Raw genomic sequence first — 27602 nt, forward strand, 5'->3', positions numbered from 1 at the left:
CGTCAGGCTAACGAAGCACAAGCCTCGCACATAATGGATTGTATCGATATTGGCATTGCGTTCGAGTCTCCGCTTGGCTGTCTCCAGGACGGCAATCCAAAGTTATGGGGGATAATTTCCCTCCCGTTTCATTCGTTGATAGATCGTGACTGGAAGACAGACGCAGACAGATAGACAGTAATCACGCTGACAGGGATGTTATGGGGGGGGGGGTGCCTCTTCAGTACTTGGTGGCACTCTGGCGCTTGTGTATGATGGCTCACTGGGTTTGGACGGAAGGAGAGGACACACTACGATGGGACGAGGATAGGCGAAGGGAGATGAAGTCACACGGAGATGAAGTCACACGGAGATGAAGTCACACGGAGATGAAGTCACACGGATGTTAGAGAGAGATGCAGGTCGACTACGACGGATGCTGGGAAGGTCAGGGAGGTAGGGACGGATGCTGGGGTAGATCAGAGGGATAAAGATGGATGATGAAGAGATTAAACGTAAAAATGTATGCGTGGAAGATCAGCAATTAAGGTAACTATGAGGAGAAAGCACACAAAACAGTATGACCACTTATCATTTGGAAGGTATATAAGGGGATAGGGATAGGAGGGAAGGAGAGGCGGGTGTAGATACGCAGGAGATTATATTATGGTATAATATAATCCTTGTGATCCTGTGGTCCTGGGTTCGATCCCAGGCGCCGGTGAGAAACAATGAGCAAAGTTTCTTTCATCCTATGCCCCTGTTACCTAGCAGTAAAATAGGTACCTGGGTGTTAGACAGCTGTCACGGGCTGCTTCCTGGGGGTGGACACTAAAGTCCCGAAATCATCTCAAGATAACCTCAAGATGGTAAGAATACCAGGCGGTGTGTGACAACAAGGCCACAGATATAGGCCTCCTGGAGACAGGATAAATATATACATATATTATCCTGGATGGTATATCTGTCTGCAAGTTCAATATTCGTGGTTTAACGATTCTGTTTGTTTTCTGTGTTTTTGTCCTTCACTCTTCCCTCTTCAATAAACATCTTTCTCCTCCTCCTCCTCCTCCTCCATCTCCACTTCCTTCCTCTTTTTCTGCATCTTCTTTTCCTTCTCTCTCAGTTTTTTCACTTCCTTCTCTGTACACAACTTATTCCTTAGTCTCATATACCCTGGAAACACAAACCGAAAGTGTCTCTATTTTCCGCTTATTACAACTTGTAATAAAGTTGTTACATCTTGGCTTAACGTGTTTATGACGTATTAGAACGTGGTTACAACTTGCTATATTGGTTGTTATAACTGGTTAGGAAATGTTAAAACTTGTTCGAACGTTGTACCAACGTCGTAGCTTCGGTGTGCGTTTGGCGGGATATGTCGTTTATCTACTGGAAGCTAAATATAGATACAGTGCAAGGATTTCAGATACTTTATCATTTGTAATAAGATGGTTTGCTATTTCTTGTTTTGTGAATTTAGACTGATCTCTAAATGGCTTAATTTTATTAGTCTAAGATATAGTGTTCGAGTGTGTGTCCCTGTCTTTGTCCACACACTTTACACTTTACTTCATCCAGAGCCCTATACAAGCCGTACTCTCAGAGGTACTTGTAGCCAAGTCGTATACGAGCTGTGACAACGTCTGTTAGTCTGCTGATGTTGTTACTTGCCCCCATACACCTGCTTTGTTTGACACATCCCAGTGTGATGAACAATGGACCTGCTAGTTCCAGTTTGCACTATTCTGCTTTCTTCAAATTCATCCAAAAGTTCTCGTCTAATGACACTTTAGTAATCTATTTGATAGCTCAAGCTTCCGTTTAAAATTGTCTTTAAATACTGCAACCTTATCTTGAGGTTATCTTGAGATGATTTCGGGGCTTTAGTGTCCCCGCGGCCCGGTCCTCGACCAGGCCTTCACCCCCAAGAAGCAGCCCGTGACAGCTGACTAACACCCAGGTACCTATTTTACTGCTAGGTAACAGGGGCATAGGGTGAAATAAACTTTGCCCATTGTTTCTCGCCGGCGCCTGGGATCGAACCCAGGACCACAGGATCACAAGCCCAGCGTGCTGTCCGCTCGACCGACCGGCTCCTTAGCAAGGGCGTCAACTTTATCATGTTCCTATAGTCCAACCTGATAAGGAATCCACAACATTTTGACTGTGACCCGTTATTAAGTAAGCAAATATACCCTTGTCTGGCTCCGGAGACAAGCACGTTGTTATTTGATTGTTATGATAACGCTAGAAGTGAGAAAGGGAGTCTGAAATAATTAAGCTGTCTGCCTCAGTGTTGTCAACAAGTGCGAGTGCTACTAGTATAGCTACCAGTTCAACTTGCAAGGTGGATACCCAGTTACTGACGTATAATTGTCAACTGTGCTGCCGTCGGGTTGATGGACAATAACAGCACTTCCCGTCACCCGGGAAGTGTTGAATTGAGTGATCCGTCGGTGTATATGGTCCGTGTTATGTTGTTCTGTGTGTGTGTGTGTGTGTGTGTGTGTGTGTGTGTGTGTGTGTGTGTGTGTGTGTGTGTGTGCGTGTGTGTGTGTGTGTGTGTGTGTGCGTGTGTGTGTGTGTGTGTGTGTGTGTGTGTGCGTGTGTGTGTGTGTGTGTGTGTGTGTGTGTGTGTGTGTGCTCACCTATTTGTGCTTGCGGGGGTTGAGCTTTGGCTCTTTGGTCTCGCATCTCAACTGTCAATCAACAGGTGTACAGATTCCTCAGCCTACTGGGCTCTATCATATCTACATTTGAAACTGTGTATGGAGTCAGCCTCCACCACATCACTGCATGTGTGTGTGTGTGTGTGTGTGTGTGTGTGTGTGTGTGTGTGTGTGTGTGTGTGTGTGTGTGTGTGTGTGTGTGTGTGTGTGTGCTCACCTATTTGTGCTTGCGGGGGTTGAGCTCTGGCTCTTTGGTCCCGCCTCTCAACCGTCAATCAACTGGTGTACAGATTCCTGAGCCTATTGGGCTCTATCATATCTACATTTGAAACTGTGTATGGAGTCAGCCTCCACCACATCACCCCCTAATGCATTCCATTTACTAACTACTCTGACAGTGAAAAAGTTCTTTCTAACGTCTCTGTGGCTCATTTGGGTACTCAGCTTCCACCTGTGTCCCCTTGTTCGCGTCCCACCAGTGTTGAATAGTTCATCCTTGTTTACCCGGTCGATTCCCCTGAGGATTTTGTGTGTGTGTGTGTGTGTGTGTGTGTGTGTGTGTGTGTGTGTGTGTGTGTGTGTGTGTGTGTGTGTGTGTGTGTGTGTGTGTGTTCTACGGTACTACATGAGCAGCAAGCTGAGCATGAGGCAAAGTTACAGCCCCGCTCCAGTGCCACTACGGGCTCACCATAGCCCGTGCTACTTGCAACTTTTGTTCCCAGTAGCTGAATCTTAAACAACAACAAGTGAGCATGAGGGTTATGTGGTGGGGTAGGCAGGCGTGAGGGGGGTGTCAAAAGGTACTATCTGCCAGGGTGGGAGGAAGTGCTACTATCTCCCAAGGGTGCACCCTGCTCCCAGTGGTACTACCCTGCACCCTGCACCCCAATGGTACTACCCTGCACCCCAATGGCACTACCCTGCACCCCAATGGCACTACCCTGCACCCCAATGGTACTACCCTGCACCCCAATGGCACTACCCTGCACCCCAATGGCAGTGTGTGGCCCGGTTCCCCCTGTGGTAGAGGCTGCTGCCGTCCTGGCGACGGTTCCTTCGGCTCGTGGTACCCGTGTTTCTGGGTCACTTACCGGCTTGGACGATATCCGGCCGGTGCCCAAACGTTCCCGGCGTTCGTCTTCTTCCTGGGCCGACGTTGGTGACTTCAGTGACTGTGGGGCTTCGGATGTTGACAGTGTGGATACGAATGCGGCGATGTCTCCGCGGTTCGTGGTGGCGGAGGTCCATGTGCCTGCCGGTGCTGGTGCCTGTGTCTCGGACGTGCCTTCAGTTCTTTTTCCGCCGGGGGACTCTCCACAGTGGGTGGTGGTGGCTTCCGCTGCCAGGGATGGTGTGGACTCTGGTGCTGGGCGTGGCCTGGTGGTGACGTTACGGAAGGATGCGCGCCGTCCGGGTTCCCTGCCGTTGTCTGGTGGTGTGCCCGGGGCCGCGAGTACTCCTGTGGTGCGGGTGCGCGTTGGGGCCCTGGGGGACGTGTTGCCGGCGTCTGTGATGCCACCGGGTCACTGGTCGAAGACTGCCGAGTTACTGCTGTCTGACGGACCGGAGTGCTTTCGTGGGGGGCAAGTTCCCTTCCTGTGGGGGCGAGTGGCGACTTCTCGCCTCATGAGTACTACCATCTGGGTCCCCAGTTTGCAGGTGTTTGTTGCCCCGGTTCCGGATGTTATGGCGTCCCCGGTGGATGGACGAGACCCTTGGCAATGGGTGCTCTGGGAGGCGTTCAATGTAAGATTCCCGCGGGCCAAGTTCCCGGGCAAGTATGTGCTCTGATTTCTTGTGTATTTGCTCTGACATGCTGTGTGCCCTTCTGGCTGTTTGTTTGCCCTGTTCTATTATGTGCTTCTGCCTCTCCCTTTGTGCGTAGCTTTGCCGTGTGGCATATTAGTTTCTAGTGCTTGGCGTCACTCGTTTCGCGTTTTGGCTTAGCATTTCGCCTTTCCTGGCTTTGCGATTCACCCTTCACGGGTACGCCGGGGCGCATCCGATCCCACGATCGTCGTCGCCCCTAACTCAACAACGACAACACTTGCCGCATTTTATTTTGCCTTTTTTTTCTGTCTAGCATCTCATTTGGGTGTTTCATGGCCTGTGACACAGCAGCCTCACCGCTCGTCATTTGCAGCAGTTTCTTGAAGCATGATTCCTGCAACATCTCCGCCTGGGTGGGAAATAGATCCTAATTATGGGAGGCTGACGGAAGGTATTGGGGAAAGTACACTTGTTCTGGCGGTGCTTCCTCGCCGGTCGTGTAGGCGAGGGTTACCGTCTCTGCCCTTATAGTAGTTTGTTACAGTAATAATGTGGTGGTGGTGTTCTAGAGCAACGGTCTCGCTTCATGCAGGGCGGCGTTCAATTCCCGGTAGTCCAAGTGGATGGGCACCATTCATTCCCTCTAGCGTATCCTAAATCCTTATCGTCATTCCTTCCAAGTGCTATATAGTCGTAATGGCTTGGCACTTTCTCCTGAGTACCTTGCATTAACTTATATTTTCGGAACCGAAGGGAGGGAAACATCAGGGGAAAGCGCCAAGCCATTACGACCATATAGCACTGAGAGGGGGTCAGGATAAGGATTTGGGATGGGAGGAGGGAGGGGGAGAGGAATGGTGCCCCACCACTTGGGCAGTCGGGGATTGAACGCCGACCTGCATGACGAGAGACCGTCGCTCTACCGTCCAGCCCAAGCCGAACAAATGTCCACTCGTAAAGATTTTCATTATTGTGCTTTAATAAACTGCTGTTATGTGACTACTGTGAGGGGACCAGGGAGGGACATGTATGAAAACTTCCCAACCAACTGTTGTTATTGTTATAAACAGCCTCCTGGTGCTTCCGAGCTCATTTACTAGAAATAACGTACGTTGTGTGTGTGTGTGTGTGTGTGTGTGTGTGTGTGTGTGTGTGTGTGTGTGTGTGTGTGTGTGTGTGTGTGTGTGTGTGTGTGTGTGTGTGTGTGTGCGTGCGTATATTCAAGCCACAATTATAATAGACGTCACTCACATACACACCAGTTGTACCCCGTCGAAGCACTAGTGAAAGTTGTAGCAAGAGCAATAATGTATCTTGTACCTCCCCCAAAAATGTCATTGTACCACTTAAAAAAAAAAATTACAACCTGAGAATAGCAGAGGTTGAGTAATGGTTGTTGTGGTGGTGTTGTTACAGGTAGTGTGCGGGAGTCTGATGATTGGCTGGCCGCGCCCCACCTGAGGTGCCAGCAGACAAGAACAGCAGCAGCAGCAGCAGCAGCAGTCCTCCTCCAGCAGCAGGAGCAGCAGCGTGAGAGACACGCCCCCCAGCTGCTCGTCTCGCCTGCTTTGCCTCGCCATCATGACCAAGTACTTCGACTTCGTGTGGAGGAAGGAGGTCGACCCCCGCCTACAGGAAGGTGCTGTCTTCGACCGATGGACGGAGGTGAGTGTGAGAGAATGTGTGTGTGTGTGTGTGTGAGAGAATGTGAGTGTGTATGCACGCACGGACGCACGCAGTTATAACATTACAAATTTACACGTGTAAAGAAAACGGCTTGCAGGGAAAATGCAGAAGCATATCCGACATTAAAGACTTTCCGCCTATTTAACTTTCTAAAATGGTGTCCCGCAGTGAGCACCAAAGAGGCGCTCAGCCAGTTTACAAGGCGGCGGTAACTGGCAAGGTTAGTGGGCACCCCTGGCCGCCCCACTCCCCACCCCCAACACCAAATATACTTAAACATTTTCGGTCTATTTACCTAACCTAACCTTCTTCAGTGCCGGCTGTAGATGATCCTATACCACCATAGTTGACCGTACTCGCTTGACCGTACTGGTCTATAACAGTGGCTCGCAGTGGTACAGTGGTATAGTACCATTCTCAAGTCGACAATCGACTTGAGAATGGTCCAGGACGGACCGAAACGTCGTCGTCCCTTCACCTTCTAGTGTGTGGTCTGGTCAACCTACTTTAGCCACGTTATTGTGACTCATCGCCTGCACTGGCCTTATTGTTCTTAATTTCTGTGCGATTAACATTTCTCTCGCGATTAATATAATTGTGCCGATTAATATGTTGAGGAATCTTTCTAGGCCAACATTACACCACATCCAGACAGAATCACTTCAATGTTCAAATTGCCGTTAAGATAAATTTGTAGATGTTGAAAGGTCCTTCTGATATTGGAGGGACATCAACGCAACATTCTCTAACATGGATGTTGAACACTCATGGTTGTTAACTGTTGTTAACGGTTATTAACGTGAAAAAGTCTGAATCCTGTTAACAGACTTAAAGCTTTTTCCCCTTCTCGCATCCCATGTTTAGCCTTACCTTCCTTAACACGAGTTATCAGGTAGTTTTCCCACATCATCCTAGAGACTCGTTTATGTTCTCAGCGTGACTTTGACTTTTAGAGTTAAGTTACAATCATGTTGGGTAATTAAGCTGACGCCGATTGTGTGTCGTTCATATGGGCGATTTCATTTGATTTCCCGCGTGTCTGAATGCAGAGAGAACGTGTCTGAATGCAGAGAGAACGTGTCTGAATGCAGAGAGAACGTGTCTGAATGCTGAGAGAACGTGTTCAACAAAATGTCAGCCAAAGTATGAATGGCGCCTTGCTTTCCAGATTCAACACGTGGCTCTTCATGTAGTCCGTCCTCTCCAGCGGTCACTAAACTGATGTATTAAATTGCCTGAACCTTATCTACCCAAGCACTCACGACTGGAACGATCTGAGCCTTAACGATCACTAGTAGGTCGTTGAAGTAGACATTCCACAAAAAGGGGACATCACATTGGTACCCAGTTATGGCGTCCGTTCTGTCGGCACTTATTAATTGCTGAATGGACAGCGAGATAGCAAGTGCTTGAAGCTTATAGCAGGCTCTGTCTCTCTCTGTCTCTCTCTGTCTCTCTCTGTCTCTCTCTGTCTCTCTCTGTCTCTCTCTGTCTCTCTCTGTCTCTCTCTGTCTCTGTCTCTCTGTCTCTGTCTCTCTGTCTCTCTGTCTCTGTCTCTCTGTCTCTGTCTCTCTGTCTCTCTGTCTCTCTGTCTCTGTCTCTCTGTCTCTCTGTCTCTCTGTCTCTCTGTCTCTCTGTCTCTCTGTCTCTCTGTCTCTCTGTCTCTCTGTCTCTCTGTCTCTCTCTCTCTCTCTCTCTCTCTCTCTCTCTCTCTCTCTCTCTCTCTCTCTCTCTCACATTTCTTGTGTGTGCTGGCAATGTTTCCTTGGTGGTGGTGGAGACAAGGTTTAAAGGCTCCCAAATGGTTCGTTGACCGCCGAAGTTTGAACAAAATTATGGCGGCGTCCGACGTCACCGGGAAAGTAATATTTTACCTCTCCATGAAACTGTGATGAAAGGGCGCCACGCGAAATTTTTATGGCGAAACTTCGTCAATAAAGATGTTAATATGAACCATCTGTGGGGCCGTGGTTATCGTCAGGGGCGGGGCGCTCCTGTTCCTCCTCTCTCCCTCTCTCCTTACCTCTCACTCCCTCCCTCTTCTCTCTCCCCTTGCCTCTCACTATCTCTCACTCTCCTCTCTCTCCTTGCCTCTCACTCCCTCCGTCCCTCCCTCCCCCCTACATCTTTTCTTCTCAAGGTCTCTCGGTGGGGGGAGGCTCTTCCCCTTCTGCTCCGCCAGTCATTAATTGCATTTTTAACCCAATTCAGTCTTCGATTTGTTTTAAATATCAGAGAGCTTGTGGGGGTGGGGGGGGGTGGCTTGTGTGTGGGGGTGGCGTGTATTCACCTAGTTGTGTTTGCGGGGGTTGAGCTTTGCTCTTTCGGCCCGCCTTTCAACTGTCAATCAACTGTTTACTAACTACACTAACTACTTTTTTTTTCTCCCCACACCCCACACACACACCCCAGGAAGCAGCCCGTAACAGCTGACTAACTCCCAGGTACCTATTTACTGCTAGGTAACAGGGGCATTCAGGGTGAAAGAAACTTTGCCCATTTGTTTCTGCCTCATGCGGGAATCGAACCCGCGCCACAGAATTACGAGTCCTGCGCGCTATCCACCAGGCTACGAGGCCCCTCAGAGAGGGGCCTCGTGTGTGTGTGTGGGGGGGGGAGGTGGCTTGTGTGGGTGGGGGGGGGAGGTGGCTTGTGTGGGTGGGGGGGGGAGGTGGCTTGTGTGGGTGGGTGGGGTGGGTTTGGGTGGGGGGGGAGCTTGTGTGGGACTTGCTCCTCCCACATGAACATGGGAGTAGACGGCTTGTAGCACCTTAACAATAGACGTAGACCTCTCCCTCTCTCCCCACAGTTCATCGAAAGGGTTACCCTACTAACTTCCTTAGAACACGACCTACCAATCGTATTACAACCAGGTTTCAAATTAGTTATTGCTGGGTGAACAGAAACGAGCACTTAGGGATTGGTGCCCAGTCAGTCTTTCCCGGCCAGGACTCAGTCGCTGGACTCAGGACTCAGTCGCTGGACTTAGGACTCAGTCGCTGGACTTAGGACTCAGTCGCTGGACTCAGGACTCAGTCGCTGTCTTTAAATTTACTCTAGGTAATCTTGTAGTGTACTACGTTGTACTCGACACTGTTGCACTGTATGTTGCACAATATACACCGTAAACTTGCATTACATCATTACACTGTACAGTGTTATAATGTACGTTGTTACGAATTAGTTGATTAAAGTAGTCATTATTGACTTCAGTCCCGGCCCCCGTTATGCTCATTAGGGGTAATGATAATTAAGAAGATTGGGCAAAATATGCAGGCGTGACTCTCCCAAATGTAATCAAAGCCGAATGTTGTCCCTAATAACAACCTTGGCCAATTGCGTGAGGCCGGGTAACAAGGGATAACACTGACACGTAAGCTGTTAATCGATTCCCAGCACGTGTGATGGCTTCCTCGATTGACACTCACTCACTCACTCACTCACTCACTCACTCACTCACTCACTCACTCACTCACTCACTCACTCACACTCTGATATGAATGTGATTGAATACTATTACACCACACAGTCTGCTTGTAGGCTCCTATTGCCATACCTTTATATAAGAAGGATGGTAGACAGGAGATATTAAATAGTTACAGCCCTGCTCCTGTGCCAGGTACAGAAGCGGGGCTCCTATACCTTTCCCCTTCAGAGCAGGAGAGATTGCTGAAGTAGAGGGAATATAGAGAACATGTACGGCACGCATAGACGCGATAAAAAAGCTAAATTATTGGGATAGTCTCAAAGCCCTCCAAATGTACTCACTAGAAAGGAGACGAGAAAAATATCAAATAATATACACGTAGAAGATACTGGAGGGACAGGTCCCAAATCTACACAGTAAAATAACAACATACTGTAGTGAACGATATGGAAGAAAATGCAGAATAGAACCAGTGAAGGGCAGAGGTGCCATAGGCACAATCAGAGAACACTGTATAAACATCAGAGGTACGCGGTTGTTAAACATCCTCCCAGCGAGTATAAGAAATATTGACGGAACAACCGTGGACATCTTCAAGAAAAAACTAGATAGTTTTCTTCAAGAAGTGCCGAACCAACCAGGCTGTGATGGGTATGTGGGCCTGCGGGCCGCTCCAAACAGCCTGGTGGACCAAACTCTCCAGAGTCAAGCATGGCCTCGGTCCGGGCTTGAAGTAGAACAACTCTCAGAACCCCATCAAGCAGGCAAGTCCACTACGGGCTCACCATAGTCCGTGCTAGTTGCAACTTTTTGTTCCCAGTAGCTGAATCTACAACAGCAACAATAGGAGACAGGTCTCCTATTGTCTGGTCTGTTGACGTGTGGATGTTATACAGTGGTGGAGATATGAGGTGCCTGGGGGGGGGGGAGGGGAATGGACCCAAGGTGGACCCAAGGTGGACCCAAGGTGGACCAAACTTGAACATGGCTTCGGTCCACATTTATTTGCTGCTTCTACCTCTCGATTCTCTCCAATGTGTGTTGAGTTATCATCATGTCTCGTGGGATGTGAGGTTGGCTGCTGCTGCTTCACATAACTGCTTCATAACACTCACAGTGTTCTGCTGCGAGACTTTTATACTTTTTCCAACTTAGATTTTGTGTTTGACGAGATACAAGCTTTATGCAAATGTTCTAGAATTGTTATAACATAGGCGCGGAAACTCCTTCTGAAGATGTATTAATATACGAAAGTACTTAAGGAAATTCCTGTTTCATTTTTCCTCCGTGGTCTGACATTGTCACATTTTTAATCACATGTTTATTTTCGTGATATACACACATGTATGTCATGTTCAGGTTCTTGAAGGCTGCTCTTATGATGTGCAATCTTGCATATCCAGCTGATGATATCTGATTGAGGTGTTGGTCAGGATATAGGTTCGGTGTGATGACATGTTTCTGCCCTTCTCCAGGTGTGTTCCCTCTCCCAGTTGGTATCTTGTGTTCTGCCTCCTGAACCTTGCTCACCCTTCTTTATTACTTTGCATTTGCTAGAGTTAAACTCCAGCAGCCACTTGTTAGACTATTCATGCAGTTTACTAGGGTCTTCTTTCATTACCTTGCAGCCTTCCTCCGTGTTTACCTTTGTCATCATGTCTATGCCATCTGTAAGCTTGAAAAAGACGCCTATACCCTCTTGAGTACTCATAATACCTATACCCTCTTGACTATACCCTCTTGAGTACTCATAATGCCTATACCCTCTTGACTATACCCTCTTGAGTGCTCATAACACCTAGTACTAGGTGTTATGAGCCAGGACTAGGTCACAACACTGACCCCTGGTGTTGGCAGGTGGCAACACCAGCCACCCTGGTGTTAACACCCTGGTGTTAATGGTGGCAACTTGCTACTCTCGTCATACTATCCTCTTGCTGACTACCTTTATTCCTTGTATACTCAATTACCACTTTAATCGCCTTCCCTGTAGCCCCAACAGGTCTTCAAAGGTCTTCTGACAGTCCACAAATATGCAGATTGTCTTCTCTGTAGTGTCTGGTCTCTGGCGGTCGCCCCGACGTGCAATTCTACAACAATTGACAGATCTTGTCCCCTGGCAAGTGCACCGTTATAAAGATCTCTCTGGACCTTCCACTAAACATTTAGTAAAATTGGCATGTCCTTGCGTGGTGTGCGTGTGTGCGCGCGTGTTTGCGTGCGTGCCAATTGAGAGATTATGTGCCGCTAATGACGCTGAAACCAGGTATTAGAAAATTGGCTGAGGTCATTATTACACACCAAACTGGGCTCCGATTAGATCTGGGAAGGTTAGACTTGAAGATTAGCGGACATTTGCAAAATGTATTCTGCGCCTTCCTGCCTTCCCCCTGTCAACCACTTGGGCTGGACGGTAGAACGAGTCTCGCTTCATGCAGATCGGCGTTCAATCCCTGACCGTCCACAAGTGGTTGGGCATCATTCCCTCTCCCCTATCCCATCCCAAATCCTTATCCTGACCCCCTTCCCAGTGCTATATATTCGTAATGGCCTGGCGCTTTCCCCTAAAAGCTCCCTCCCTTCCCAGGAAGACGTGAACGAGAGCAAGATTAGAGTGTTATGTACGCGTACAATAAGATTACTTATTAAAGTAGATCGGTAGCAAATGGTTCAAAAGTGTAATTAAGGACTTACCCGAGTCACCGAGTCCTACTTAACTTACTTAAGACTTGGCCAAGTCTTACTCCCAAGAGTCGACAAAACATGACCAATTTGCCAATTTCAGTTGCCAATTTAGCCCACATTTCCGCGGTTCGTCAGAGTAGCCCTAATGGCCAAACAGAACCCGTCTACAATGACTCATATCACCATTAATAATTCCTTACATTGTCACACACTATATAATGTGCCCTTCTGGCTCCTTATTAATTCCCTGAAATTTATCCATTATCTTTTCCTAAAAGTAGCCGGGAAGGGAAGGGAACTATGAGGAGAGAGCGCCAAGCCTGTGACTATGTAGCCCTGGGAAGGGTTTGGGATGAGGGAAGGAATGGTGCCCAACCACTTTAAACGGTCGGGGTGTTGACATCACTATAATGGTTCACTCTCCAAGAGCTCCCTGGTCACAACAGGGGTATAGTGAGGCCTGGATCTTAGCTTCACTGTATAAGGACCAGATAGCCCCTTTTGTCCAAGTTTCTGAACGATACACGTACACGTGTGTGTGTACTTACGCTTGCGGGGGTTGAGCTCTGGCTCTTTGGTCCCGCCTCTCAACCGTCAATCAACAGGTGTACAGGTTCCTGAGCCTACTGGGCTCTATCATATCTACACTTGAAACTGTGTATGGAGTCAGCCTCCACCACATCACTGCCTAATACATTCCATTTGTCAACCACTCTGACACTAAAAAATTTCTTCCTAATATCTCTGTGGCTCATTTGGGTACTCAGTTTACACCTGTGTCCCCTAGTGCGTGTGCCCCTTGTGTTAAATACCCTGTCTTTATCTACCTTGTCGATTCCCTTCCCTATCCTATCAATGTGTGTGTGAGTGTGCGTGTGTGTGTGTGTGCGCGTGTGTGTGTGTGTGTGTGAGAGAGATATATCCTGTTGTGTATTTATATACATATATATATAATATATATGTCAAGTGCTTGTTATAAGAGTGATGCTCTCTCATCCACTTCCCTCTATTTCTCATTTATTTCCATGATATATTCCTCCTATATATTTTCCATGCTTTGATTTTCTCCTTCCTTTATTGTCTGTTCTTTATTTTCGCTTCCTGCGTGTTCCCTCTATATCTCTCTCTCCGTGTCCTTCCCTTCCCTTGGGCCGTGTGCTGTTTATTATCTTCTGCCATTATTATCCCACTCTCTCTGTTTTGATCTTTATCACTCTTCTCTCCTCGTTGTGCCTAGTTTGTTCTCTCTCTCTCTCTCTCTCTCTCTCTCTCTCTCTCTCTCTCTCTCTCTCTCTCTCTCTCTCTCTCTCTCTCTCTCTCTCTCTCTCTCTCTCTCTCTCCGTTGTTCAGAATACGTTCACTCTCCACAACCCATCTTCGCCTGTTCTTCATTCCCTCTTCTACTTCATTCTTTATCCTTCATTCTCTTCCTCCTTCATTGGACTCTTCACCTCCACGTGTCCCAACACCTCTCTTCTGAAGTTCCAGTATTCCATAACACAACTCTCTTCTCTTTCCCATATCTTATTCCCCCTTCTTCCCCCCCCCCCCACCTCACCTCCTCCTGCTCTCTCCTGTCCCCCCCACCTCCTCCTGCTCTCTCCTGTCCCCCCCACCTCCTCCTGCTCTCTCCTGTCCTCCCCCCACCTGCTCTTCCCCCCCCCCACCACCTCTGGCAGGGCCACAGAGGAGTAGTCTGGTGTGCTCCATTGTTCTTCTCATGAAAGGCTGGAGGACTCTAATATGTGCCAGGCCCCCTGGCTCTACCCCTCCCCCCCCCGACACTCATCCATGGGGAGGGGCGGGGAGGGGTGTGTGCAGGAGGGGGAGGGGAGGGGGTGCTCGAGTAATTCTTTCCATCCTCATCTGTCACTCATCACTGAACTGTCCAACACTCCTGTCCCCCCCCCCAAGCTCACTCTCCTCCCATCCCCCCAAGCTCATTCTCCTCCCCCCCCCCCAAGCTCACTCTCCTCCCCCCCCCCAGCTCTCCTGTCCTCTGCCGTTGTTGTCAACAATTCAACTAGCCACAAATTAACAGTATCATCTAGTCTCGATTACTATAAATAATTAAAAGGTAATGATATCAAGATATCAAGAGAGTCAAATAATATGTGATTCTTTGCTTCTTGTTTGCCTATTATTATACACGTAATTACGTGTTATATTTCCTCTACTCGGGAAGGCCCGCCGAAGCGCATTTAAAAATACTGGCGACCGTTACTGCAGGCCTTTGATGGCGCGGGAAGAGAACTTTAAATGCTCAGTGAAGACGTGACGAGTTTTAATGCTGCGCAATTGTTTTAGAACTGGACGGTAGTGGTAACTAGTGGTGGTTGATGGTGGTGGTGGTTGGTTGACACCACCAGTGTGAGTATTTAACGCTGGGTAGAAGCGGCATGCAGCAGCGCGGTGTTGCCGTCTCCACCAGTATAAACACCCAAGCCGATTATGCAGATTGGTCCAGAAAGTTTGGCCTAAATGAGGGTAAACTTAGGTGGATGAGAGGCGGTGGGAATGGATGGAGAGGGGGATGGGGGTTGATGGGACGGGAAGAAGTTTGAGAAGAGTGGAAGATGTGGTGATTGAGGACACGTTGTAGAGGTGTTAGGAACGCTCGAGAAGTGGCAACGTTGAACGCGCGTAAACTGGAAATGAAATGTGGCAACAGAGCGGGCATGTAAACATTGGCGGAGGTGTTGACACGTGGCGGGCATGTAAACATGGCGGAGGTGTTGACACGTGGCGGGCATGTAAACATGGCGGTGGTGTTGACACGTGGCGGGCATGTAAACATGGCGGTGGTGTTGACACGTGGCGGGCATGTAAACATGGCGGTGGTGTTGACACGTGGCGGGCATGTAAACATGGCGGTGGTGTTGACACGTGGCGGGCATGTAAACATTGGCGGAGGTGTTGACACGTGGCGGGCATGTAAACATGGCGGTGGTGTTGATACGTGGCGGGCATGTAAACATTGGCGGAGGTGTTGACACGTGGCGGGCATGTAAACATGGCGGAGATGTTGACACGTACGTACGTTCATGGGTCGTACACCCCGTGTGTCTGTACATGGGTCGTACACCCCGTGTGTCTGTACATGGGTCGTACACCCCGTGTGTCTGTACATGGGTCGTACACCCCGTGTGTCTGTACATGGGTCGTACACCACGTGTGTCTGTACATGGGTCGTACACCACGTATTCTGTACATGGGTCGTACACCCCGTGTGTCTGTACATGGGTCGTACACCCCGTGTGTGTCTGTACATGGGTCGTACACCCCGTGTGTCTGTATATGAGTCGTACACCAAGTGTGTCTGTACATGGGTCGTACACCCCGTGTGTGTCTGTACATGGGTCGTACACCAAGTGTGTGTCTGTACATGGGTCGTACACCCCGTGTGTCTGTACATGGGTCGTACACCGTGTTAGATAATTAGTTTAAATGTATTCATAATGAGCTCAATATCGGGTTGTAGCGTTGAGACAGACGGTTGTACCACAACGACGATCGAACTCTCTACATAATCCCTGTCAATCTCAACTTTAAAACCGTCTACTCGGCTCATTATCTACGCCTGACAGCGCAGTCATAATCGGAGCGCAGTCTTGTGCTCGGCCCCCTCAACGTTGCCCAGTTTAAGGAGCCGGCCCTTAAGGTACGGGGCCACTCGCCTTTCTTGATGGCATATTGGAGGGGTGTCTCATCCAGCTAGGGAAGCCGGCGCCGGAACATGGCCCAAGCGGTTTATGTGTGTGAGGGCAACCCGTTCTCGCAAATTTAATAAGTCAATATTGACTTATTAGTTGCGTGCATAGGTGACATACTAAACATAATAGTTTCCCTTGAAAAGCTTCATAGAAAACACCGACCTTACCTAACCTACTTAGTATGTGAAAATAAGCATCTTATAGCTTCGTAATTACAATTGTTACTTAACCTATTATAGGTATAGGTTAGATAATAATTGTAATTACGAAGCAATAAGATGCTTATCTTAACATACTAAGCAGGTTAGGTAAGGTCGGTGTTTTCTATGAAGCTTTTCAAGGGAAACTATTATGTTAAGTATGTCACCTATGCACGCAACTAATAAGTCAATATTGACTTATTAAATTTGCGAGAACGGGTTGGTGAGGGGAGGATGGGGTGGGGCGGGGGAGGAGGGACGGGAAGGGTTGGAGTACATAAACTCTCGAAATCAACAGGTAATGGGTAAAAACAGGTATTTTCCAACCTGTGTTTAAAAATATATATATATTTATATATTGCTTTTTTTGAGGGGGGTTAATTGGTGCCGGGATGAGGCAGGTAACAGTAACGCAGTAACAGAGTTGCCGTTACTGGGGTCAGTGAACCTGTTACATTTATTGAGGTGCCTCTAGCCAGTACTGGTCTTTACCAGGACGCAACCCACAACAGTTGACTAACTCCCGGATACCTGTTTACTGCTGGGTGAACAGAGGCATCGGCTGTAATAAAACTGTAGCCCCAAACTCTTCAACCTGCCTGAGAATCGAACTTGGGTACAATCGAAAGTGAGGCGCGGCCTATGGCGGATTGGGGCGGAGATGTAGCACTTAGCCCGTCACACTACAACACCCCCCCACACCCCCCACACTACCCCCCCCCCCCCCCACAACCATGTGTGTGACGGTGGTGGTCCTGCGGGTAATAAATACAAGGTCATCGCTATAAAAAATCAAACTAATGTCGAGCTGCGTCTTCCTTCCTGGGATAAATATAGCGACGGTACCATAAAGTGTGGCACAGGGGCAGTTAGAGCACGGCGTCCCGCGTACCATAAACACACCAAGTCCTACCTGGCTCTCTCCCGCGCCGTCCGCCGCTCTCCAGTGACTATGGTTCTATACGCCTGGTTCTATACGTCTGGTTCTATACGCCTGGTTCTATACGCCTGGTTCTATACGCTTGGTTCTATACGCATGGTTCTATACGCCTGGTTCTAGGCCCGTCCCACTCTCCATATCGTCAGGTCACTTGCTCATACGCTACCCCCCCCCCCCCGAGGGTGCGTTGGCACGTGGCTATAGTGTCTTACTGGAGAAATACAAGTGCAAACAGAGTTAAAAGTCAGTCCGGTAGAGTGTGGTGACCGACCTGGTGGTGGATATGTCCTCTGACCACCAAGGACGTTCATAAAGTCAAACAAGGTGAGGCGGAACCAAAGAGCCAGAGCTCATCCCCTGAAGCGCGAGTACAAAACCAGTGTTAAGACTCGCGCGGACTCCGTGTCTGGAGAAGCAAATGGAAGTTAGTATCGCAGATCAGAGGGATGCTAGGAAGTAGTGCGTCTTTAGCGTAATAAGAAAGTGGATTGAACTTAGAGGGGATAAAGATGGCCAACTTACACATTTTTCTGAAGTAGATAGTGTAGAGAAGCATAGGTATCATTGCTTCAGACGACTGGTGGGTGGAAAGATGGGCACCAACAACTAGATCTTGGCCCTAGTGTAAATACAGGTGAATGAAAATAAACGTAGAGTAGGTCCCAAGGGCCGAAACTCATTGACATCCTCCACCCCAAGACACACACACACACACACACACACACACACACACACACACACACACACACACACACACACTGCGTTAGACCCAACAACCTTGAGTCCATTCCGAGCACACAAACAGGTAATTACACTCGAGCAAAATTCCGGCGCTGCCAATTCATACTCTGGTTCCTGGAGAGGTACCTTTACTTAGCAGTCTTGTATATAAGCAAGTAAGTTACTTCCATTTTGTCATAGTAATTCCTCGCCCTCTTGATTTATTCAAGTTTTATTTTATTTTGTTTTTCTAACTCGTAACCACAATGCAAGTTCTGCAAATACATTTTCCGAAAACTTTTCTTCTGCTCCTCTCTCTCTTCTTTCTCTTTCTTTCTTCTCCTATTTATCCTGCTCTTCTATCGTCTCCTCCTCCTCCTCCTGCTTCCTTCTTCACCTCCTCCATCATTCGAGGAAAGTTGGGCGACCAGGATTTTTGTCGAGTCAGACCCCTGGAGGCACCCGTGGCGGCTGCTTTATCGTTCAAGTCGGCTCATTTGTTGGCTGATCCCCAGGTTCACCGCGCCTTAGGTGGGGCTCGAACCCTGGGTAGTGAGTGCTGGGGTCGTCATGCTCTACCTTCTTGACGAGCAACCAGGAGGAACGAATGAGAAACATAGATTGCATTTTTCCTTGGTAGGTTTTGGTGTTATGAGATCTACTACTCCTCATTTCCTCACTTATAGCCTCCTTTCTACCGTCTTCAAAGAGGAAGCGTAAAAACAGGAGGTGGAGGAAGAAGTCGTAAGCCATCTTGGGGAGGGGGGTATATATTTTAGCCTTAAGTAGCTAGATTTGGCCTCTTGTTTCCTTGAAACGTCTTAAACGGACTGCTCTCTCTCTCTCTCTCTCTCTCTCTCTCTCTCTCTCTCTCTCTCTCTCTCTCTCTCTCTCTCTCTCTCTCTCTCTCTCTCTCTCTCTCCCTCTTCCCCTCCCCCCCACTGAGATGGATACAGCTTCACGCCACATTAGTTTTCTCCAGCTGTTTACATAACTTTAACCTGAAACCGTTGGATTGGTATCATTGCTTCCGTATGCAATGATACCTATGCAAGTGTGCTGTGCAATGATGCCACGTACTGTGCGCGATGTGGATAAAGTTGATGGGGTGTGTACGAGGGTGTGCTTTGGTGCATGATCGAATGTAAGATTTATGATACAAAACTCACACTTTCGAAAATAGAAAGGTCATCTTTAGTCAAAAAGGAATTTATTAATAATTACGAATAATCATATAATATTAACAGCATTTGCGAGGATATCAACAGTTAACGCAGCAATAACAGTGATCTCTATAACACAACAGTAACGGCCACAGCAACAACAACGGCCACTGTATCTCAACAACAATAACTACAGCTGTAGTAACAACGGCAACATTGCTACTGCAGCTGTAGTTCTTGTTACTATTGTTACTGCAGCCGTTGTAGTTATTCACGTCTGCAGTAACAACAGTGACAGTGTCTGTGGGTCTTCACAGTGAACAATATATGTGACAGTCATCGACAATTTTTTATGTTTTTTGTATAAAAACATTCGGGCACATGTGCACTTGTGCAGCTGTCTTAGACTATATGAAGAGGAGCACAGTGTGTGTCAGAACACTAGCTACGTGGGCACCTGACAGCTGGGTGGACAGCGCTTTGGATTTGTAGTCCAGAGGTTCCGGGTTCGATCCCCGGTGGAGGCGGAGACAAATGGGCAAAATGTTTCTTTCACCCTGATGGCCCTGTTACCTAGCAGTAAATAGGTACTTGGGAGTTAGTAAGCTGCTACGGGCTGCTTCCTAGGGTGTGTGTAACAAAAAGGAGGCCTGGACGAGGACCGGGCCGTGGGGATGCTAAGCCCTGAAATCCTCTCAAGATAACGTGACGCTAAAAGTCCCCATCACACAGGACGGTTAGTCATACAGGGAGCCATGTGTTCAGTGTGTGTTCACTGGCATGGATCTCTGAGCCTAGCAGTCTACGGTAAACGCTACCGACGTTTCAATACAATTTGCTGGATGTGTTTGCCACATGATGTTCCTGAAAGAACTAAAAGAAACATTAAATTCATCTAAATCTGTTTTCCTTTGTCGAAGAATTAATATTTTGCGAGCTTACGTTTGACATGTTTGTGTGTAACGCTTCTATTGCACTCCAAAAAGCGCACGAAATCTGTCGGTGAAATCTAGACATCGTCATGAGGTGCTCGGGTGACCCGCTCCCATGACCGGGTCAGTGACCTTACCGTAGCGAGGGGGGGCGGGGGGGGGAGAGGACATAGAAAGTGGGGAAGGCGAAGGGTAAATGGAGAACAGAACAGTATGATAAGAGAGGATACGCAGGCAGAGAGGCGCCCCCTTCCCGTCCCCGGCTCTAGGAGCGGCGCCCCCTTCCCGTCCCCGGCTCCAGGAGCGGCGCCCCCTTCCCCAGCAACAAGACAACACTTTCATCAGGTGTTTGACGACAGCTTAACTTGCTGTGGCCAGGATGGCCTGGCGCCGTGGCCATGTGGGCGCCCCACCATCCATACATAGCGGGACTGTCTTGTGGGAGTGTCCGCGCGGCAGGTATACAAGGCCAGGAAGCCAGTACTGAGATACCACCAGCAGCGCTTACATAATGAAGGCACATAGCTAATAAATGGTTAAAATCACATGGGGTAACGACCTGAAATACGAGGACTCCATACAAATGGTCTCGGGAACGGTGGCTGTTGTGGCTTGTGTTGGCGAGGCTGCTGCTGCTGCTGCTGCTGCTGCTGCTGCTGCTGCTGCTGCTACTGCTGCTGTCATAGACCTGGTCCACACTTGAGCGGTTGTCGCCCCCCCCCCCCATATTGCACACTTTGGTAAGACCAAAGTGGTGAGGAGGACCTGTCAGCGGGGCCTCATCAGGGATCATCACCTTTGTAGTATTTGGTGTGTGATGATTTCCAGTGTGTGTGTGTGTGTGTGTGTGTGTGTGTGTGTGTGTACTCACCTATTTGTGCTTGCGGGGGTTGAGCTTTGGCTCTTTGGTCCCGCCTCTCAACTTGTGTGTGTATGCGTGTGTGTGTGTGTGTGTGAGCGTGCGTGTGTGTGTGTGTGAGCGTGCGTGTGTGTGTGCGCGTGTGTGTGTGTGTGTGTGTGTGTGTGTGTGTGTGTGTGTGTGTGTGTGTGTGTGTGTGGCACTCAGCAGTCAGCGGTGGGAGAGTATGAAGGATGGGGGAATATGTCCTGCATACATATTACAGGCAAATTATCATTTGCCTGTAATATGTTTCATTATTACTGATATCTGTGATGAATGATTTATATTAATAAATCCAAGACTCGTCTTTGTGGGAGGGTAGAGGGTAATTTTGGCGCTGTATCAAGTGTGTGTGTATATATAATATATATATATATATATTATATATATATATATAACTGAAAACTCACACCCCAGAAGTGACTCGAATCCATACTCCCAGGAGCAACGCAACTGGTATGTACAAGACGCCTTGATTAAGGCGTCTTGTACATACCAGTTGCGTTGCTCCTGGGAGAATGGGTTCGAGTCACTTCTGGGGTGTGAGTTTATGCTAACCCCGACTCGATCATGTTGGGCACGCACTCAACACCAATTACTGTTACAAATTGGGTGAGGCTAGGTAATTATAACCTTGTATTCCTCATGACCAGCCCAAAGGGCAAAAATGTTCAGAGAACTCCAACAATATAACCATGAGAGTAAAATCCACATTAATTGTTGCATCTGTCCATGAGGAACCTCATGTCTGTGAGGCATCCAATGATCAAATCAAAAGAAAAACTTCATAAAGTGTTGTACATTTTTTTTTTTAATTTCAGTACATAAGGTCAGAGAGCGTAAGAAGTTCCTGCATATAAGCTTAGACCTGGGTATAAGTACCTCTGGAACTTTGTACTACTTGGTGATGTACACCTGAATAAATTTAAAGTTTGTCAGCAAAACTACTGATATATATATATATATATATATATATATATATATATATATATATATATATATATATATATATATATATACATATACACTGTTATGCCAGTTGCTGGAAGGCTTCTGTGCTGGCTAGGGTTCGAGTCTCCTGGTGGGAAAGTGTTCTAAAGTTGTATACTTAACTCTCGTGTTTAGGAGAGTTGTGCCTTAAGCATAGACACTGTGTCTTCCCATATTAACAGGGACTTGATGAAATTAACGTCTAAATGACCCCTCACTTGCTCTAGTGCTCTTGGGAGGTGGTGATCTTTGGTGTATTTAAATACTCCGAAATTACCATCTCTTTTAAGGGTCTGAGCGGGTGGTGGAGCGGGTTAAGGCGTACCTGTTATGCCAGTTGCTGGAAGGCTTCTGTGCTGGCTAGGGTTCGAGTCTCCTGGTGGGAAAGTGTTCTAAAGTTGTATATATATATATATATATATATATATATATATATATATATATATATATATATATATATATATATATATATATATATATATATATATCTTGCATCACTAAAACTGAATGTGAACACAAATAATCAAAAGATTTCGACACAACTGGTCACTCATATTCAAGAAATGTCCCAAGTGTTTAATTCATGGATGGATTTATTACCCCTAAATCCTTACCTAGTATCTAATTGGTCTACTGTATTTAGTTCACGACCACTAACAAACATTACTGTAATTACATTGTTTGTAACTTCATCACAAATTTCCTTAGCCAATGAACACGGGTTTCGGTGTCTGGTAATATCTCTTAAGAGGCTTCAGTTTTGTGTGTGTGTCCGTGTGGCTCTTGGTGATGATCTCACATCTCTTTCTGTCTTTATCTGTGTCTCCCTGAGTCTATATCTTCGTCCCTTTGTTGACAGCTCCGGGAGGGGAAGTTCAGAGTTTGTTTTTCCTCGCTCTGTGTCGCGTTCATCCCACTGACAGCTGGCGCAAGGGAGAGATCAAAGTGTGCCCCTCTCTCTCTCTGTGTCTCTCTCTCTCTCTCTGCCTCTCTCTCTCTGCCTCTCTGTCTCTCTTTATCTTTCTTTCCTTCCTTCGTTTTTACAGTTTAGTGATCATGACGATCCCATGCAATGCGGCTCTTAATTGTTTAAAAAAAATACGAGAATGCCATAATTAGTGACACACACACACACACACACACACACACACACACACACACACACACACACACACACACACACACACACACACACACACACACGAGAACCGTCAACAAAGGGCAGCACCAGAGAACACGGTGGTGGGAAGACAGAGCAACAATGGTCCCTGGGGCAGGGGGTAGTTGAGGTGAGGTAATACAGGCAGTACACACACAGGAGAGGCGTCTGATGCAGCATCTTAGGGGAGGATGCCAGACAAGTGACCTCTCCCAGCTTGACCTGAGCTCTGGACACAACGACACGGTCAGACGAAACCGAGTGCCGTTGTATACGAGTGACCACAGAGCGCCTGCCTATCACTACCTGGTTATCAAGATCACTGATAAGAGAGTTAAGGCAAGGACTACATATTCTTCGCTACCTGGAACAAAACGTTCCAAGTAGCACGGGCTATGGTGGGCCCGTAGAACCTTATTAAAGGTTGCTGGTGGCTCAGTAGGTGCTGTGGGCTGGTGTCTGTGGTTCCAGGTTACCAACTTCTTCAGCTTAAATTTGGAACCAAACTGAATGCACAAAGAGATACTAGAGGCGAATTCTATAAACTTTTAGCAAGTATAAAACAAGAAATATATCGCTAGTGAAAGTCATTGCATACGTAATCAGTAGGTGGAAAGGCGGGGCTTAGGGGCTGATACTCGACCCTGGAAGCACATCTAAGTGTGTGATGTAGATGAAAGCACTCACACTAAGGCAGTAAACCTCTCTTTAATGTAGGGCAACTGTACGGGTAATGATGAGAGCAGCCATGCAGCCTCTTGCTGTGTACCACCACCGTTAATGACTCGTGAGACCACCAGGAAGACGAGGAGGAGGAGGAGGAGGAGGCGGAGACTAATAATGAGGAGGAAGAGGAGAATAATGAGGAGGAGGAGGAGGCGTGCAGGGATCCTTGCTCACACACACACTCGTTCCTGCACCACCCACCTCACCTTCCCCCAGGGGACCCCCAAGGGACCCCCAGGGGACCCCCAAGGGACCCCCAAGGGACCCCCCAGGGGATCCCCAAGAGACGTGCCTCAAGGCCGCTCCCACACCCGGGTTTATGGCTGGTCTCCCGGGTCCTAATTAACAGTTATTACTTTATACACTGCCCGAGCACGGTGACTTCCGCCTTCCTGGTCTACGGGTCGGACGCCGAGGGGACGCCCCCTGTGGCCGCCGGGGGGGACGCCCCCTGTGGCCGCCGGGGGGGACGCCCCCTGTGGCCGCCGGGGGGGACGCCCCCTGTGGCCGCCGGGGGGGACGCCCCCTGTGGCCGCCGGGGGGGACGCCCCCTGTGGTCGCCGGGGGGGACGCCCCCTGTGGTCGCCGGGGGGACGCCCCCTGTGGTCGCCGGGGGGGACGCCCCCTGTGGCCGCCGGGGGGGACGCCCCCTGTGGCCGCCGGGGGGGACGCCCCCTGTGGTCGCCGGGGGGGACGCCCCCTGTGGCCGCCGGGGGGGACGCCCACTGTGGCCGCTGGAAGGGACGCCCACTGTGGCCGCCGGAGGGGACGCCCACTGTGGCCGCCGGAGGGGACGCTCCCTGTGGCCGCTGGGGGGGACGCCCACTGTGGCCGCCGGAAGGGACGCCCACTGTGGCCGCCGGAGGGGACGCCCACTGTGGCCGCCGGAGGGGACGCCCACTGTGGCCGCCCCCTGTGGCCGCCGGGGGGGACGCCCACTGTGGCCGCCGGGGGGGACGCCCCCTGTGGCCGCTGGAAGGGAAGCCCACTGTGGCCGCCGGAGGGGACGCCCACTGTGGCCGCCGCAGGGGACGCCCACTGTGGCCGCCGCAGGGGACGCCCACTGTGGCCGCCGGAGGGGACGCCCCCTGTGGCCGCCGGGGGGGACGCCCCCTGTGGTCGCCGGGGGGGACGCCCCCTGTGGCCGCCGGGGGGACGCCCACTGTGGCCGCTGGAAGGGACGCCCACTGTGGCCGCCGCAGGGGACGCCCACTGTGGCCGCCGGAGGGGACGCCCACTGTGGCCGCCGGAGGGGACGCCCACTGTGGCCGCCGGAGGGGACGCCCACTGTGGCCGCCGGAGGGGACGCCCACTGTGGCCGCCGCAGGGGACGCCCCCTGTGGCCGCCGCAGGGGACGCCCCCTGTGGCCGCCGCAGGGGACGCCCCCTGTGGCCGCCGGAGGGGACGCCACTCATAATTACACCTGTCGCATATTTTTCACCTGAAAGCGTTCAAAATATGTTATGGGGGAACGTAATTAGATTCCAGGGCTCGTAGAGCTGGGGAGAGAAGCAGGGGGGGGGCGGTCAAGTGTTTGGTGTTTATTAGACGAGGGGAAGGGGAGAGAGAGAGGGAGAGGAAGGAGAGAGGGAGAAAGAGAAGGAGAGGGAGAAAGAAAGGGAGAGGGGGAAGAGACGGAGAGAGGGAAGGGGGATATGTATGGAGTCAGAAGAAGGCAAAAAAAAAATGTGAACGAGGATAGGAAGGGAGAAGGTGACAGAGAAGAGGATAAAACTGGGAGAATGGGCAAGATGGAAAAGGGCAACATGCAGAAATAATATAATGCGAAAATGCTAAGAAGAGAAATAATGAAACTGAAAGAGATGGAACAGGGGATAGACACTTGAAAGAAAAGATGAAGACTATGGGTAAGGGGAATGATGGGTGATAAATGGGCGAGAGGAGTGAGAAAGTGGTGGGTTGTGCAGTGGAAACGTGAAAGAGAAGATAGGAAAGGTCAGAAAAGAAATGAGAGAGAAGAAAATGACTGTGTAGGAAGGGAAATAGATGGAAGGGGTGAGGGGAGAGGAGGTAAGAAAGAGGAGTTAGGTGATATGAGACGAGAAAGAGGGGAGAGGAGGAGGAGGAGGAGGAGAGAGAGAAAGAGGGAAGAAAAGAAGAGTGTAACATGCAATCGATACGTATGTGATTGTTAGATGGACCCCCTCCCCCCCTCTCTCTCTCTCTCTCTCTCTCTCTCTCTCTCTCTCTCTCAAAATAACAAATATAAACACAGGTTCTGCGTTCCTTATTTATAAACAGATTAATTATAATCTCTCGTACGCACTCACAACATGCCTGCACGTAGTGTGTGTTTTCTAAGTGTAATTCCCTAAGTGTAGTTACAGGATGAGAGCTACGCTCGTGGTGTCCCGTCTTCCCAGTACTCTTTGTCGTATAACGCTTTGAAACTACTGACGGTCTTGGCCTCCACCACCACCCTGGTAGAGTTGAGGGGGGGGGGACACGCACGGGTAATAAAGCTCATGAGGCTTTATGAATCCTTATGAGTGATTTAAGGCATGGTGCTAGTCCATATAATATTACCAGGCGGGACCCAGGAGCTGAAGTTGAACTCTTGGACGCATATAGGGGAGTGTATACTCTTACACAGTGGCTCACCCACTAACTTTAACACTGCTTTAAGTTTCTACCAACTTTGACGCTGCTCTTAAGTTGCAAGAGCAAAAGTTGGTGTTGGAGAGGAGGGCCTCTCACCCAGGAGAGGGGGCGCTGTTTGGGTCATAACCTAATGATCAGACTTTCTTCATTATGGGCCTCGGGATAGTCCCGGGGATGGGATAGGAGGGTAAAGGGAGGGGGATAGGACCGGCCGGGGACGGGACGTAGCAAGGGAGAGTACCAGCCTGGGAGGGTTAAACCTGTAGACAGAGTTGTTGTTTCTAGATTCAGCTACTCAGAACACAAGTTCCAAGTAGCACGGACTATGGTGAGCCCGTAGTGAACTTACCTGGCACAGGAGCGGGGCAAGTAGCACGGACTATGGTGAGCCCGTAGTGGACTTACCTGGCACAGGAGCGGGGCAAGTAGCACGGACTATGGTGAGCCCGTAGTGGACTTACCTGGCACAGGAGCGGGGCTGTTGTAGACAGAGGGGAAAAAAGACACTATTACAGAAAGAGATGACGCACAAAAGTTGAAGTTTTGCTTCAGGACGCACTCCGCTGACAGAGGTCCCAGTGGGCATTGTTGGCCACGAATATGTAGGTAGCAAGGAGTCAACAACGTCTCTGATAAGTGCTGAGGAGGGAAGGAGAAAGAGGGAGAGAGAGGTGGGGTGGGGGGAGAGAGAAAGGGTAGTGAAGAATTCATCGTACCTGTTAAACAATTCATTGAACATTATTCAACAATTGATTCACTCCGTTCATCGCGGTATCACAAGGGTCCACTTAGACACGCTGGTGACGTGTAGGTATCATGCTATCACAGGTATCATACTATCATAACAGGAGGATGGGTTGATATCTGCGGTGTGTTGATGCTGTGTACCTCTGGCGTTGGATAATGTGTTATCTTCATTTTTGGTGTTGTATCCCATCTTGTCTCATATTCTCCAGACCTTCCCTACCATGTCTGTTATCTCCTCTCCTTCCTCTCTCTTCTCCGCCTATCTCTCCCTCCCTGTATCTGTTTTTCCTCTGTAAATGTCTTTTCACTCGTTCTCCTTCCATCGTATATCTTTTCCTTCATTTGTCTTTCTCTCCTGCCCATCGTCTCCCTCCCTCCCTCCCTCCCTGTCTTCCTCTCTCCGCATCAAATAAATGTTCACTTTTTCCCTTGACGATGTCAGGTGTGTGTGTGTGTGTGGCTGCCATGCGTCACAGACCTGGCCCACACCACTCTATTTCATACAAACCCAATTGTGAATCATACAAACGAACACCCCAACCGTTCTGGTTGTATGCTGTATTTGGTGT

The 27602-nt window shown here is 49.1% G+C and overlaps 1 protein-coding gene across 8 annotated transcripts in view; it reads left to right on the forward strand.

The window, feature by feature from the left end:
* norpA (no receptor potential A) overlaps nt 1-27602 on the forward strand; it is a 386572-nt gene that overhangs the window by 282666 nt on the left and 76304 nt on the right. For all 8 annotated transcript variants that reach the window (XR_011228590.1, XR_006773000.2, XR_011228591.1 and 5 more), the window contains exon 2: nt 5838-6086. Coding sequence is in view for 4 of the 8 variants with exons in the window: in XM_045743920.2 (XP_045599876.1) it covers nt 6003-6086 (84 nt within the window). In the remaining 4 variants the exon portion in view is untranslated. The remainder of the gene's footprint in view (nt 1-5837; nt 6087-27602) is intronic.

The sequence above is a fragment of the Procambarus clarkii genome, chromosome 15 (genome assembly GCF_040958095.1).
Source record: "Procambarus clarkii isolate CNS0578487 chromosome 15, FALCON_Pclarkii_2.0, whole genome shotgun sequence".
Classification (NCBI taxonomy): domain Eukaryota; kingdom Metazoa; phylum Arthropoda; class Malacostraca; order Decapoda; family Cambaridae; genus Procambarus; species Procambarus clarkii.